General features: G+C 44.9%; 1 protein-coding gene across 1 annotated transcript; it reads left to right on the top strand.

Moving 5' to 3' along the window:
* The first annotated feature begins 1,270 nt into the window (after positions 1–1,270).
* LOC115914086 (methyltransferase-like protein 2) lies at positions 1,271–14,979 on the top strand. Its single transcript, XM_030966435.1, has 9 exons — positions 1,271–1,399; positions 2,937–3,028; positions 6,816–7,177; positions 9,086–9,135; positions 9,743–9,803; positions 10,949–11,088; positions 11,839–11,945; positions 12,140–12,205; positions 13,514–14,979. Exons 1-9 carry the CDS (start codon positions 1,311–1,313, stop codon positions 13,663–13,665), a joined length of 1,119 nt encoding a protein of 372 aa, XP_030822295.1. The 5' UTR covers positions 1,271–1,310; the 3' UTR covers positions 13,666–14,979.
* The last annotated feature ends 1,439 nt before the right edge of the window (positions 14,980–16,418 follow it).

The raw sequence follows: 16,418 nt of genomic DNA, 5'->3' as shown, positions 1-16,418 counted from the left end.
TTGCACGCTATGAACAACATTACAGAATCACAGAATGGTTTGTAGGGGACTTTAAAGCCTGTCCAGTTTCACCCCTGCCGTGGCAGGGACACCTTCCTCTATCCCAGGCTGCTCCAAGCCCCCAGCCTGGTCTTGGACACTGCCAGGGATCCAGGGGCAGCCACAGCTGCTCTGGGCACCCTGTGCCAGGGCCTCCCCACCCTCCCAGGGAAGAATTTCTTAGAATATCCCATTTAACACTGCCCCCTGTCAGTGTAAAGCCATTCCCCCCTGTCCTGTCATTCCATGCCCTTGTAAATAGTCTCTCTCCATCTTTTTTGGAGACTTCCCTCAGGTACGGGAAAGGGCCACATTTAAGTCACCCCAGAGCTTCTCATCTCCAGGCTGAACAATCCCAACTCTCTTAGTCTTTCCTTGTACAAGAGGTGTTCTATCCTTCTGATCGTCCTGGTGGCCTCCTCAATTTCTGTCCTTCCTCCTTCATCTTCCCTCCATCTTCCCAGAAGGCCAAATAAATAAATATCTGAAAGGGTGCCAAGAAAATGGAGCTGGACTGTGCTCAGTGGTGCTGAGCAATAGAACGAGAGGCAACAGGCACAAACTGATGCCCAGGAAGTTCCACCTGAACATGCAAAAGAACTTCATCATTGTGCAGTGACCAAGCACTGGAGATGAGATTGTCCAGAGGTGTCAAGCTTTCATTGTCGGAGATACTCCAGAACTGTCTGGAGGCAGTCCTGGGCAATCCATTCAAATCCTTTGAATTTGAACCCATTACACCTCGTTGTAAGAGGACAAGGGGGAATGGGTTCAATTTGAAAGAGCAGGATTAGCTGGGATGTTGGGAGGAAATTCCTCCCTGTGAGGTTGGGTAGGCCCTGGCACAGGGTGCCCAAAGCAGCTGTGTCTGCTCCTGGATCCCTGGCAGTGCCCAAGGCCAGGCTGGGGGCTTGGAGCACCCTGGGACAGTGGGAGGTGTCCCTGCCATGGCAGGGGTGGCACTGGGTGGTCTCTAAGGTCCCTTCCCACCCACACCATTCTGGGATTCTGTGCCATGTACTCTGGAATGACCCTACTGGAGCAGGAAGGCTGGAGCAGAGGAAGCCCTGTGGTCCCTTGCAGCCTGTCCCGTTCCGGAACTCCCTGGAATGCGAGATAAACTCCCCAAAGCCATTTGCGGGACCCTTCCCCCACACGTTCCGGCGGGACCGCCTCACCTGACCGCCCCTCCCACGTGACCGCTGCCCGCAGTCCTCCTTCGGGTCGGACCGCGCGGCGCTGCTTCCGCTTCCGGCGCTGGCCGGCCCGTCATGGCGGCGTCCAGCGAGGCAGGGGAGCGGCGGCCTTTTGGGAGGCGGCTCCTCACCGACCCCTCCCGGCTTTTCCAGCACAACGCCTGGTGCGTGAGGGCTGCCGCCGCTGCCTGCTCTAGACCCCCGTGAGCCGCCCAGGGTCTGCTGCCCTGTGGTGCCGCCCCGCGCCCGGCGGTGGCGTGGGGGTGGCTGGGGCGGGCTCGCCGTCGCTTCTCCGATTTGCGGTGTCTGTGGCCAAGTACTGTGTAATGGGCCAGTCGCAACGTGCCCGCTCCGTCTCACGGGGCCCTGACCGCGGTGACCGCCCTCTTCTCCGGGCGCGCCTCGAGAGACACCCTCAGGGCGTGGAGCAGGCTGAGGGAGCGGTGGGTGTAGGGCTGGCGGCCCGACAGCGACTGCAGGCCGGGCGGGGACCGGCATCCCCGAGCAGGGCACTGCCCTATGTGGCCGGTGCTGGTCGGGAGTGCTGGTCTCCGGGGGTCCTGAGCACTTGGAACTGCTGCCTGCGGGGTTCTGGGCCTTGGGGACTGCTTCTCTGGGGGCTCCTGAACCTTTGGGATTGATCCCCAGAGTGTCCTGAATCTTCAGGGCTGATCAACAGGGAGTTCTGAGCCATTCTCAACCCCTCCTGAAGCAGTAGCATTCCTCAGGCTCTTGTGGTTGTAGCAATTGTTTTATTGCTGTGGTTAATAAAGGTAAATTACCTTCTGTCAGCATATCCATAACCTGACATTCCTTCAGTAAGGTTGTGCCAAGTGTGTGCTTGGAACAGGAGCTCTTTATTTAGATGCAGAAGTTGTTTTAAGTCAGTTAAACATCCAAATTCTCTAATTTGCTGGGAACTGAAGGTATTTTGCATTTTTGGGGTAGCTAGATCCACTTTGGGTCTCTGGCTGCTATACCGTGTTAAGAATCAGGTGTGTTTAATTTGTAATTAAGTAATATTTATATGTGTCAGCCTGTCATTCCTTCTGGGACTATTCTATACAAAAGGTATGTTACAAAAGCATGTCCTTAGTTTTCCTGTGGAAATTCTTAGTAATCTGTTTTTTCACAGACTTAATATTTAAGCCCTTGTTTTGTGAGTTAAAATCAGAAGACTGATTCCTTTTGAGAAAAGAACTGCTTCTTGAGCCTTGTACTCTGCTTTTCATTGACTTGTTTTAATGAAAAAAGGCCAAGTGAATCACTTTAATGACTGCATAGCTGTGTATGTGCATTGAAGTTATTAATAATTCTCAATGCTTTAAAGATTCCCGTGATTTTCTCATCATTTGATTTCATTTAACAGTTAAGTTCCAAATAACCCAACTGCCTCTTTTGTTTTAACTTGAGAAAGACTATGTAGTTTTGTGCTGAGTGCTCTCATGATTTTAGCAAGGATCTATTCCCTTTAAATTTGACTTGACTGAGCATCCAAAATGGGACAGATTTAGGATCCCTTCTGTTTGCAATTCCATGAGTTCCTTCAGGACTAGGACCTGCACATGCTGACTAGGCTGTTGTGCTGGTGCTGGGCTGGAATTGGGGATCACATCTGCACGCCTGTCCATTTGGAGGGCTCTCCAGACATTTCTCTTTCCTACCATGCTTAGCTCTAGTTCATCTTATTTTTCACAACAGGGATAATGTGGAATGGTCAGAAGAGCAGGAAGCCAGTGCCAGGAGTAAAGTTCAAGAAAACAGCTCACAACTATTGCCACAAGATAAACAAGGTACTTTTGGAGAGTGTCCTCATGTGAGTCAGCTTTGTGCCAGGAATGGAACAGTCTGGCCAAAGCCGCATCACAACATCATCAGTTCCTCTCTTCACCCTCTCCCAGTCACTCAGAAGGCATTAACACAGCTGTGATAATGGGAAATTGAGGAGGAGGAACCTTTCTGTTCTTAATTTATCTCTCTGTGACTCTTCCACCTTCACTAGAGACTGCTGCTGGTTGGGAGGAGTCAGATTGGCTTGCACTGCTCTGTCATGATGTGTGTGTTAAATACTTGATAGTGTTCATTGTCAACAAACCTCTTTGAGTGTAGAGTTGTTGCCTCTGCTTATTTTTGCTCTTTAAAGCTTAACTGCTAGTAAGCAGTTTTTGCTGACTTGCTGTGGAATGAGCCCTGATCCAAGCTGATTTTCTCTTTAAAGGGTCTGAGAAAGTAGTGTCCATATCTCTACAAAGAGGTGTCCATATCTCTACAAAGAGGTATCCATATCTCTACAAAGCAAACGAACCACGAGAACAATTTAATCAGAGAAAGAAAGATTATTTTATCTTGATTGTTTATCCTCAGATAGACAGCAAAGGGATTCCAAAGTTTGTATTTTGTATGATTTAAAGGATATTTATCAATCCAAAATGCAGAGCTTACTTGTCTCTGAATCAAGCTCAAGGTGCTCAGGTCTTTGGTTAAGTCATGGTTGAAACCATTCTGAGTTGTTAATAATGCATTTTCTCCAGACCTGGTAGAGATCATCTAGTCCCTCAAATATTGGTGAAATGGTTCTTTGGTGTGATAAGAAACTTATCTGATGATGATCTTGTTATACCCTGCTGAGCTCTAGTGTGAATCTGCTCCTTTTGTGCAAATTAAATTGAGTGCATCACTGGTAAGATGATGCTGAGCACTACTGGAACTATTGAGACACTTCCATATAGCTTCCAGTTGTGTTCACAATAGCAAATTTAATTACACCAAAGAGTAACCCTCCTAATTTCTTGGACTCCTAGAGGTATCCAGCAGTTTTGCATTGTGATGCCCATTGTGTTGAGCTCATTTTAAAATCTGGTTAGCATTAAAGGGTGCTGTCTGTCATGCTTTGAGAACCTATATACAACTAGTGGAGCAATTTGCTGTTGGAACCGTTTGCCAGAGCTCCATGATGTATTTCCCAGACTGAACAATAGAGGCCAGTCAGATGTTGATGGTTGCTATTCACTGGGAAGTGTGTGGAGACAATGGGATGGCTGGAAAGTAGGGAAAGCAGCCCAGGCAAATGTGCCTGAAGGGTCTGGTAGTTTGAGAATCAGGATGTCCAAGGAGGAGAACAAAGGCAGAATATTGGTCATTATGACTGTATTATTCTGTGGACTACTTGGAGATGTCAGGATTTGTTCTGAAGAAGGAGGGAAGCTCTGTGGGTATGTGGAAGATGTGTCTCCTGGCTGGGAAAAGAAAGAGAAAGAAATCCAAGTTTCTTGGTTTCCTTTCGAGGCTCCATGATTAGCCCCCTTGCAATTCAGGAGGTCCCTGGTTCTCTTCTGGTTTTTTTTGAACAGTTACTTTTGTTTGCTCTTCTTTTGCAGAGTGAAGGGGTGAGCATGGGCTTGGCTTTGGGGGTGTGCTTACAAAGGTGAGCAGGAAGCTAGGAGTCCTTATCAGGAAAGTCTCTGGGGGAATCTGGCTTGCACACCGATGGCACTGTGAGCTAATACCCCAAAAAGGGCCTGAAGCAAGTATGATGTGAACTTTTCTGGCAGGAAGCCACGGTCATATGTTCACTTAAATCTGTTTCTTGTATGATCTTTGTCAGCTGGCCCTTGATTTTTTGTATTTACATTGTTACTGATCATTTATTCAGGGCTTTGAAAACAGCAGGCTCCAAGGTAAATGAGCTTTAAATAAAGCTTCCCCACATGTAGTTTGGAGTATGACAGCTCTTCAAAAGCATCCAACAGAATTTTGCACTAATGTAACAAAGGAAGAGTACAATGTCTTCTTCACCAGTGTAATGTGGCAAAAATATGGGCAATCCAAAATGACTGGGCTGGAATTTTGTCCCAGTGTCTCAGGTAAGCATTCCACAGCAGTCAGGCTGTCATGGAATTGTTGGAGATGAGCAGGAATCAGGATATGTATTTTTGTTAGGTGAAAGAGAGTTTCAGCCTCAGAAGCCTTGCATATTCCTGCTGGTACATGGGAGAAAGAAAGTTTAGGGTAGAGTGTACAAGGGTTTGGATCAATAGCACTTCTTTCAGCATCAGCAGTCACTGACTTCTTCCATGCAAATAGTGAACTGACCTGGCCCAGCTCACTGTGACCTACAGTGAGATCATGGCACAAACTTACTGCTTGTGTCTAATACCAGACATTAAAGTTTCCTTCAGCTTCATGTGTAAGAACCAGGCTTCTTAAAAGGAGAAAATCCTTGTAGTTGAGGTAAAGAGATTATTTTTTATATAGCTCTTTGTGCTGCAGGGATATATCCTACTAAAAATAGACATATGACTGATTAGTGCTTCTTTGTTAAAGTCATTTTTGTCTATATTTGGCTGAGGCTACATATTTTTCCAGGTGTTCTGGGTTCACTTTACCATCTCACTTTGAAACAGTTTTATGTTCTTCAGGAAGACTAATAAATAAACAGCAGTTCAGCTAATAATACCCTCCAGTCATTTTTCAGTAATGCACTTGTTGCCATCCAAAGACGGTTGAGGAGTTACTTGTTATTGGCATGCAATTGGGATTTCTGGCCAATGGATGTTAATGTCTGTAGGTGATTTCAAGCATAGGATGCTATAATTAGGTATTAATTCCCAGAACAAAGAACTCATCACATTGATGAAGTCATAAAAAGTCACTTGGATTTGTAGTTTCCCATGGAAGAAATAGTTCCCCCAGACTGTACTTGATCTGAAATCTGTGAAAGTGTGTGGAAGTAAGTTTGTAGGTGACTCAAATTTCACTTGATCATGGCTTTGTAAGAGCTATTCCAGCTCCCTGTAATACTCCTCTTGCTCCTGAAATGAACCATTTGATGTGAAAGTGCTGCTGCTCAAATTAATTCTGTTCATCTTTAGCCTGTCCACCTTAGTTCTCCACTGGTACTTTAATGCAGGTGGTCACTGTTGATTCCCCTCTTTTGTTTTAGTTCATAAATGTGTGATGCTCTGACATGCACAGAACTATGGAAAGTAAAGTTATCTGGACTGGACTCCAGCAAAATGTGGAAAACGTGCTGTCCTGTTACCTGCAGGATTGCATAAATTCTAACTGAGCTTCCTGCCAGGCCTGGAGAGTTGATCATTTTTCAGTTTCTCCACCTGAAAATAAGAGCAGTGTGTTGGATAGGAGCTTTCAGTTCCAGGCAGCTCTCAGAAAATTCCTTAGGAGTTGTGCTTTACACTTAATGTCACCAGGCTCCAAATTAATTGTTCCAGTGAGCTGAACAAGTCAGTGTTAGAGATGGAAGTAAAACCTGGATTTCTTTAATCCAGTCTCCTTTAAAGAGACTTTTTCTGTTGCCAGCTTCCTTTAAATCCTACTGGGAGACAGAGTTTCCTCTTCTCTCTTTTCCCTTTTTAAGTCCTAACAAAGTGACTGTGAGGACATAGGCTGAGTGTTTGTGTGGAATTGCAAATTTAAATAAAGGTGATTTTAAGTCAATAATGTCACTTATTACAGCAGGTTGGTGCATAGGTACCTGCAGTGATCCCTCACTCTCTGAACTGATTAAACCCTGAAACCTTCTGATTTGATGCCTGGTAATGTTTTTGCTTGTGTTCGCAGAGGAATATGAGGTGAATGCTAAGAAATACTGGGATGACTTCTATAAAATCCATGAAAATGGCTTCTTCAAGGACAGGCACTGGCTGTTCACTGAATTTCCTGAGCTGGCACCTCACAGGAACTCAAGCCAAAATGGAGATTCTGTGCATGGATTTAGTGACACAGAAGAATCCAAAAAGAAAGGGCTAGGAAGCTGTGAACTTTGCCATTGCTCATTGGAAACCAGGACAGAGAGACAGTTAAACCTGATAAAAAGCCCACCTGGAGGCCACACGGAGGAGTTGGCTGCACAGAAAGACAGTGAGCTGAGTCAGCATGATGGGCATTACCCAGGATCAGCTGCATCTTACCGTATATTAGAGGTAAGAGCTGTAAATCAAAGTCACACATCAAAGCCTCTCTTGTGTCAGTGTGACTGGGACATAAAAATGTGTGTCACTGCCAAACAGCAAGGGAGTGGATGATTGCCTTCAGTCAGTAAAATGCAAAAATTAGAGGGTAGTTTAGAACTGAACTAAATCTGTTGGGATTCTTTTGGTTCAGACTCTGAATTAGCAGAGCACAAGAACCATAAGAAGTTTACAAGTTTAAAAGCCAAACTATTGCTATCAGATGTTCAAACAAGCATTTAAAAGTCATCTTTTGAAGAAGCTGATTCTTCTACTCTGTATAAAGCTTTCCCTTCTGTCCTGATTCAGGGCAAATTTTGGAGGAAACTTACAAAGCGGTTTCTCTGGAAAGCACATTCAAGTGGCCCCTCCCCCAACTGGTTCAGGAAAATATTTCCCAGGAGAAAAGTGGAAAAAAATTGTTTATTTAACAAGCAAAGTATTCACAGGCATAAAAAAATGGATAATATTGAATCATAAAACCTCTCACTGTTCTGAAGAGATGGCACCTTCAGAAAGCCCCTGTTGTGGGGTGTAGCTTGGCTCACTCAGTCTGTTATCAGTCCCTCAGTGCTGGAATGCTGCATCCTGGGCCCTGGTGGGCCACAGATGTGTGCTCCCAGTGTTCTGGGATTTTAGCCCAGAGCAGGGTTGATCAGTTCCAAGGAAAAAAAAAAACCACGGTCTGGGGAACTTCACTACCTCAGCTAGCTAATAACTAAAAGTAAAGGAGAGTTCTCTCCCGCTGCCTGTCTTGCAGACAACACAATCCATGAGAAGGAATACAGAGCAGGGGCAGCAAGTACAGTTTCTGCAAACAAACTGCACACTTCTTCTCTCCTCCTTCACTCTTGGAACCAGTCTTGAAGATGCAGAACTTAACATCCAGCATAAACAGAACTGACAAGCGGGGATACAAGCATCATATAGTCACTCTAGGACACCTTGTCATTATTGTCTGTATATTTGCGCTGACTCCTGTTTGCCTTGGGAGGTGTGAAACGAAGCAATGAAGCCAAGAATGTAAAGATGCTCTTGGGTTTGTTCCTTAGGGCCCTTGTGATAACAGGGAATCCCAAACTGATACAGGCTTTGTCCCAGAGAAGTTTGTGGCAATTTTAAGTATTGGATGGCTGACAGCTGGTTGTGACCTTTTTGCTCTGTCACCTCTAGTTGTTCACTGTAGATATTACTGGATTTGTTTAATACTTAGTATTATATGAAAGTCCTGCCCTTCCAGGAAGAGTTAGTATGAACTGTCCTGATTTTTTAATTTAATTTGACACTTTTACGATTTCCTCAGACTACAGTGTTCTCAATGTGCGTTTCCTATCTCACCTGAGCTCTTTAACTAACAGCTGTCACTGCAAACCCTTTGTGGTATTTTCTGCTCAGTCTGTTTCAATTTTACTGATTCTTTAAACATTCAGAGGCAAATTCCCTAAACCCAGTTGTGTGAGCCATCATCTCTTCAAATGGGAACAAGCAGAAGGAGTAATTAGAGTAAAGCAAACCTAACTTCTCCGTTGCTCTGATTTTCTATGGAAGTGAATGTAACTCATCTATGGCCTTTGCCCATGCTTCAGTGACTCATACTGGTTGTTATACTTGGGATTCCAGCAAAAACAGCTTTCAAAAGAGTAACAATGTATAGCTTGTTACTAAGATTTTGACAAGAGCTTGCTTAGTGGTTTCCCACGCATGTAATCCTGTTCCTCAGACCTTAACACACTCGGATCTTGCATGGATGGTCACTGCCATTCTCAGCTTTACTCATGCGTAGCTCTTCGTTACATGGCTGTAGAGAGGTGATTGAAAATTATCTGCATGTACAAGCTGAAGGAATTATTTTCACTGTATGTATTTACTCTCTTTATGCAGGTTGGCTGTGGGGCTGGGAATACAGTCTTCCCAATTTTACAAACCAACAAGTAAGTAGAGACAAGACAAGAGGAAATGGCTTCCCACTGCCAGAGGGTAGAGATAAATGGGATATTAGAAAGGAATTGTTCCCTTTGAGGGTGGGGAAGCCCTGGCATGGGTTGCCCAGAAAAGCTGTGGCTGCTGCATTCCTAGAAGTGTCCAAGACCAGGTTGGACAGGGCTTGGAACACCTTGGTCTAGTGGAAGGTGTCTCTGCCCATAGCAGGGGTGGGACTGGATGATCTTTTACGTTCCTCCGACACCATTCTGGGATTCTGTGAAGTAATTCTCAGTAGGCTTTTACCTGCATGAGATACCAGCCTCTGAAAAACAATTGGAAAAATGTTCCATGACAAGCTCAGAGAAAAGCCAAATGCTAATGGTATCTTTGCCATCTGCAGCTTCAGGTTATTGTGTTTTGAGCTTGGAAGCCCTTGGTTTTAGATTCAAAATAAAAAGGAAGCAGTCAGTTCCATATGAAAGAATGGGCATAAAGGAGCGATGGAATCCACCAGATTTTGCACAAAAACTAAAGCCAAGGATTTCTGGGCTTTGTGCATTTGAAACACTCCTTAATTTCTCAATATAAATGATGAGTTTCTTTGATTTATTGCAGTGACCCAGGCTTGTTCGTTTATTGCTGTGACTTTTCTACAGCAGCTGTGGATCTTGTCCAGGTAATCTCAGTGGTAACTTACGAAGATATGGGAAGTATCTGGAGCCAATTGCCCATTAACACAAATCTATACCAGCTGCCAGTGACTCTCTGGCTGTGCTGGCAGCTTTCTGGTTTTAGCCAGCCCTGGTGCTGACCCTTGCACTGGGAAATCTGGAAAATGAGCCATCAAAGATTGTGGAAATTAGGGAAGTAAAAGTTCTCAAAATGTCACGTTGGCAGCAAACAAGTCAGACAGATTTTTTTCCCTTGTGGTTGGCAGTACCTTTCTCAATACAGTGTTCTTTTAGCTGAGTAACTTGAAAAAAACTTAAACCTTGAAAACATTCAGGCTATTTTTTAACAGGAACTTAAGCTGGTTTTGGTTTGTGTGTGTCACTGTCATCACAGTTGTGGGAACATGGTCTGATTTCTTCTGTACAAGCACCTGAGGAGGGATCGTGTTTGTCGTGCAAGAGGTTGGAGTTTAGTCAAAGGACAAATACCACTGATAAATTTCCGGTCAAGGCAGTACTGAGAATATATGAAGTATCAAATGCAATCCTGAGATGACAGGGGAGCATAGCACCACAGTCAGCATCCATTTCATCTTCTGGATGTGACACAAGCACTGTTTGTAGAGGCTTCTGCAATCTGTAGCAGCAGCTAAATCTGATTTTTTAAGGCTGTAACTTTAAGCAACCAAGTTTTATTTTTGGGGTATAGGGAATATCTGCTTGTAGATTAAATGAATATTGATTTCAATGATGCAGAGAGGTGCCCTGATACTCTCACTTATGTAAAGGTTTCCAATTTATCAGTATAAATCTCTCATTTCTTACCACTGTTAGTGGAAATTCTGGCCTTAAAATTGTGATCAACCCTGGTCCAATTTTGCGGGTTTTTTTGATTGACTGTAACAAGACCAAAGCTCTTTGTAAATCTCCAGTGTGTAAATACTTTTTTGCATTTCACACCTGTTCCTTGCCTGACCAAGGAATATACCTGACACAGAAGTCCATTGAGACTGTAACAGATCTCTGGACACACCTCTTGATAATGTGAAATTTAAAATACTCCATATAATACTAATAATCCATATAGTCCAGCTAATACTGAGATCAGGGTCTGCTACTAATGTTCTTAATTTCTCTCCCTCAAATACAGAACAATGCAGAATATGATTCTTCTCGCTGCTTTGCATTTGTCCATGACCTGTGCAATGACCAAAGTCCTTTCCCAATGCCAGAGGAGAGTCTTGACATTGTTATTCTTATCTTTGTCCTCTCAGCAATTCTCCCAGAGAAGTAAGTTTTAATAATTCCTCTGATTGCAGAAGATAATTCTTCTATGACTGGAGTTCTTTAATAATGTCCTATCAAGGAAAATTAAAGTTTGTTCTGTTTGTGGTCCAGTTTTCCACGAAGCCTCAGCAAACAAAATTTGCAGGTATTTGCTGTTGTAACCGGTTCTGACAGAGGACAAGGTGATTTTAAGTGGCTGCAGGTGAACATTGCTCAGATCACTGTTCTGAGCCTCAGCCACACTGAGCACTCACTTTGGAAAGTATTCTGCTGGATTTTCAGGCTCAGAGGGTAGATGAATTTCTAACATGGGAGGCAGCAAGAAAGAAGGGTTCAGGTTCAGGAAAAATGTAAGGAAAGCGCTGTAGTCTTAGTGTGATAATTGTTACAACCTACACTAGTCTCTTTTTTTGTTCCCTTTAGTTTCACTTCACAACACTTCTCTTCAAGTTCGCTTACTACTTGTTTTGCAGAAACCAGTGGAGATCCTTTTGTAATCAGGAAGAGAGAGCAGTTAATCCCTGCTGTGGCAGGATGTTATCCTTGTAGGAAAAAAAGCAAAATCGGGCAATGTCAAAAAATAGAGGCCAAATAAAATGAACGCACCTGACTCTGGGAGAGCTCAGAATGCTGCTGGCTTTGGGTAGCTCTTTACATGAAGTTGAAACGTAAAGAACTTTATTCCATCTTTTTGGAAGGAAAGAAACATGATTTTGTGGCTTGTTGAGTGCTCCTGGTTTGTTCTTCTCTCAGAATGCAGTGCATTGTGACCAGACTGAGTCGCCTTCTGAAACCAGGGGGAATGATCTTGTTGCGAGATTACGGCCGTTATGATCTTGCCCAGCTTCGGTTTAAGAAAGGTATTTCCTTTCCCCTCGGAATTCTTGCCCCATCACTAGTAGATTCTCCTTCTCTGGAGCTGTTTCTGCCCTGTTTGGAAGCAGCTCATTAATTCCGCAAAGCACAGTGTGTGCTGGAGAAGGGCCTGTTGATGGATGGCAGTTGTTGATTTTTAAGTGATCACTGGTAACTGTTTATATCTGTCTTCTCTTAGGTCAATGTCTGTCTGATAACTTCTATGTAAGAGGTGATGGCACCAGAGTCTACTTCTTCACACAAGGTAGGAGGCCGGAAACATGCCTCTGACCATCAAAAAACATCCCTCTGACTCTCTTCACTGCTTCTTGTCCCTGTGCCCTCCTGATTGACCACTAGATCTTTTCGGCCTCATTCTTGGAACACTGTGAAATGTTAAGTATCTCCCAATTAAACAGTGACCTGGGCTTGTCAGCTTCTGGTGTGAGCATGACATGGTCAATTTCCTTAGTGGAAAATCCTTTAAGAGGAAGACTGGTGTATTTGCTACCCTGGGAGGGGTGGGACTGGAGGAGCTCTCCTTGTATACTGGCTGCAGATGATGGAGAGAGATGGACACCACTTAGCAGGCCTTCCCTTAATTTTCCGGCTCTCCTATAAGGTAATCAGAAGGGTGTGGTTCAGCATGGAGCTGAGGCAGCCCCTCCAGTTCAGCTGCTGCTTGGTGTTAGCAGCAATTGTTATTCTCCCAGTTTATCACCAGCTGCACCTCCAGTTCCTCCACTACAGGCCTCTGAGCACAGTCAGTTCTAGACCAGTGGCACAACTGAACTGTTCCCGACTGCACAAGTCCTGTTTGGCACAACAAAATTATTGTTTAATGCATGTTTGGCGAACACCTCACAATGGAAAGCATCTGATAAAGAAGCACAAGCCGAGACCTGTCAGACTTTTCCTACAGAAACTCCAGACAAACCACGTGCTCTGGGAGTAAGCTCTGCTGCTCAGCAGGACTGGGGCACTGTGAGACTTACTCGTTTGGTCAGGATTACCTGCCAGTGGAATTGTTGAAGCCTCAAGGGCTCTTAGTGCTTTAATTGGGCCCCAACAGGGTGTGGGGTTGAGGGATTTTTTTTTTCCAAATTTAACCTTAATGAATCCCATTCCCCTCCAGCCTAGGCAGCACAGATCTAACTGCCGCTATTTAAAAGCATAGGTCTGATCCTGTTCTTTGCTCTTGTGGACTCTGAAATTCCTCTGGGCAAGGGGGAAGGAATAGCTCTGTCCTAGCTTGCCAGAAGATGCTCCTTAATTGCTTACTACAAGCAGTACTCTTATTTGAAACTGCTGCTGTTTCCTTTGTCAAGTCCCTAGTTCTAGATGTACTCCAAATAATTCTTTCCTACTTTGCTAGAAGGAAAACTTGAAAAACTGTGATGTTAAACTCCCCTAGTAAAGTAGTTGTCTTGTTTGATCATTTCCCTGCCAGGGTGTGACCATGGGTGTCCTCTGGCCCATCTTTCAGCTTAGCTTAGCCCTCACTGATACCTGTGAGCAGGTATCAGTTAAAGAAAAGCTATGGTCTCCTCAGTTTCCTTCTCTTTGCTTCCAGATGAATTAGATCATCTGTTCACCACAGCTGGGCTGGAAAAAGTCCAGAATCTGATTGATCGGCGATTGCAAGTGAACCGTGGGAAACAGATGACGATGTATCGGGTGTGGATCCAGTGCAAGTACTGCAAACCCACCACCCTTCAGCCATGAGGCATGTGGACTTTGGGCTGGAGCCTCTTCATCTCCTCCTGGTGACATGTGTGTGATGCCATTCTGCACACCCATGACCTCAGTGCCTTGTACCATGCCTGGCATCACTTCAAGTGAGTTTTGCTAAGGATCAATGCCCTCAGAATAGAGCAAGCATTTTAGATGTCATAGAATCACAGAATATACTGGGTTGGGAAGGACCTGTGAAGATCAAGTCCAACTCCTGGCCCTGCACAGGACACCCCAGCAATCCCACCCTGTGCCTGAACGCATTGTCCAAACACTCCTTGAGTTCTGGAAGCCTTGGGGCAGTGACCCATTCCCCGAGGAACCAGTTCAGTGCCCAGCCACCCTTTGTGGGAAGAACCTTTTTCTGATATCCAGCCTAACCCTCCCTGGACACAGCTGTAGCCATTTTCTCAAGTCCTGTCCCTGGTCAGGAGAGTGAAGAGATTGGTTCCTGCCCCTCTGCTGTCCCTCGGGAAGATGTTAAAGATCCCATTGAGGTCTGACCTCAGTCTCCTCCAGCTGAACAGATCAAGTGCCCTCAGCCAGTCCTCATATGGCTTCCCTTCAAGGCCCTTCACCATTCTCATGGCCCTTCTCTGGATGGTCTTTAGTGGCTTAATGTCTTTTTTATGTTGTGATGCCCAAAACTGCCCCAGCACTTGAGGTGGAGCTGCCCCAAAGCAAAGCAGGTCAATCCCTGCCTGCCAGGAATGCTTTACCTAATGCCCCAGGACACAGATGTCCTTCCTGGCTGCCAGGACACTGCTGACTCATGTTCAACTTGCCATGGACCAGGACTCCCAAGTCCCTTCCTGCAGCTGCTCTCAGCCTCATTCCCCAGTCCACCCACATATCCAGGCTTGCCCCTTCCCACATGCAGAATCCAGCACTTTCCCTTGTTGAACTTCCCACAATTGGTGATGCCCATTTCTCTGATTTGTCAGGGTTTCTCTGGAGGCCCTCTCTGCCCCAAGAGACTTGACAGCTCCTCCCAGTTCAGTGCAGACAGCAAAATTCCTAAGTATTCCTTCAAGTCCTGCATCCAGGTCATTAATGTGGATGTTGAAGAGCACAGGCTTGAGAAGGGTGCCCTTTAAGTGTCATGCTACTGGTCTGCATTTTAAAAATTATTTATGGTTTTAACCTAAGAGATGGTCATGGTGTCTTACAGCAGCTGAGCAAGTTGAGTAGCTACTTGCTCATACTCTGGATTTCCACATGAAACAGGAGAGCTCTGACCTTACTTTGTCTTGCGTACTCTTGTCTTGGCAACAAGCATACAAAGGATAAACCTGCTCTTCTCTGCAACTGCTCGCTGATATGAATCCCTTGGCCAGCTTATCTTGTGCAGCTATTTCCTAGTCATTCAGGTGTGTGCCAATCCATCAGTTAAAATACATTGATCTGAGGGCAGGAACTTGAGACCATGTGAGTCTCTCTGTACCAGCTTTCCCTAGATGATTCAAGGTGTGGAGAAAGCAAATGATGCTGTTCTGCCCTCACTGTCCACAAGGATGTCCTCCCAGGGAATCAGCAAATAATAGCTCAAATGCTATAAATTACTCTCAGGCAGGGTTCAGGTTTTCAAAAGTTTGCTGCTGATTCCGATTTTAGGGCACGTTCAGAGTGCAGCAGATCAGAAGCAGCTAACAGGACCAGGGTTTATAAATAATTACCTGCTTTTCCTACTGGCTGCAGCTCCCAGGTCACAAACTACCCTGCCACGGTGATGTGCGAAACCAAAACACATGAGACACTCTCTTTAATCTGAAATCTCCAGGAGGTTTAATTTTTGCACTCTTGTTTCATTTCTTAAGAGGAAGCCAACACTGTGGCTTTCAGAAGGGATTTCTCTGTCTTTGAAAGCAAATACCTTTTATCTCAGCTTGTTTTCTTCTGTTATTTTTAGGGTGTGGTACGACAGATATTAGAATAAGTTTCATGCTTTTCGGTGTTGGTTTGATTAATGTAAATCATGCTTGCAAAAACTGTAGCAGTGGGGAACAAAGTGACATGGACCTCCTTATGCATCCAAAGGAGATTGCTTGATGGGAGAAATTGCCCTTTTTTATACCTTTAATCTCCACCTGACATGGCTGAAACCAAACCGAGGCCTAACAGAACTTAACAGAAAGATGGCACCCATTGGCTGGCTCAGCTGCAGAGCTGCTGTCCACACATCCTATCACCCAATCAGCTTCCTGCTCATACGCTGTCCACACATTCCTCCAGCCAATCAGCTTTTCGCTCATACACTGGCCACATGTTCCTCCAGCCAATCAGCTTCCCACTCGTACACTGTCCACGTGTTCCTTCAGCCAATCACAACCTCACTCCCAGCTTGACTCTCTCCTCACTCATAACTGCCTCTCACCCCACAACCAACTTCCGCCCATCCGGCCTGCAGCTGTGCCTTTCCCACAGGGCCTTCTGGTGAGCATAAGCCTTAGTAACTTTAACAATTATACCCCCATACCCCACATCTCCCCGCCTGTTTTTTTTTTTTTATTAGGCAACGAAAACCTACTACAAAAAAACTAAAACAACTCCTAAGACATTAATAACAGTGACAACAATAATAACTATAAAAACTTTTCAAAAACTGTAACATGCTTATAACATAGCAACTATATGCACATGGAATCAGAATGGTGCAACAAAAGGTCGCACACACTGTCATGGAATGCACTCTACCTGGTGGCCTGTGGAGACAGAGGCATAACCCCTTCCCCATGTCATTAAGT

The sequence above is a fragment of the Camarhynchus parvulus genome, chromosome 27, assembly GCF_901933205.1.
Source record: "Camarhynchus parvulus chromosome 27, STF_HiC, whole genome shotgun sequence".
NCBI lineage: Eukaryota > Metazoa > Chordata > Aves > Passeriformes > Thraupidae > Camarhynchus > Camarhynchus parvulus.
The sequence above is the reverse complement of the archived record's forward strand: the minus strand, read 5'-3'. Positions and strand labels throughout refer to the sequence as shown.

Bases quoted from the DNA above. Each gene is read 5' to 3' on its own strand.
- LOC115914086 (XM_030966435.1), top strand. From the start codon at position 1,311: ATGGCGGCGTCCAGCGAGGCAGGGGAGCGGCGGCCTTTTGGGAGGCGG. The intron at 1,400-2,936 runs GTGCGTGAGGGC...TTTTCACAACAG, and splicing joins CTTTTCCAGCACAACGCCTG to GGATAATGTGGAATGGTCAG. The intron at 9,804-10,948 runs GTAATCTCAGTG...CCTCAAATACAG, and splicing joins CAGCTGTGGATCTTGTCCAG to AACAATGCAGAATATGATTC.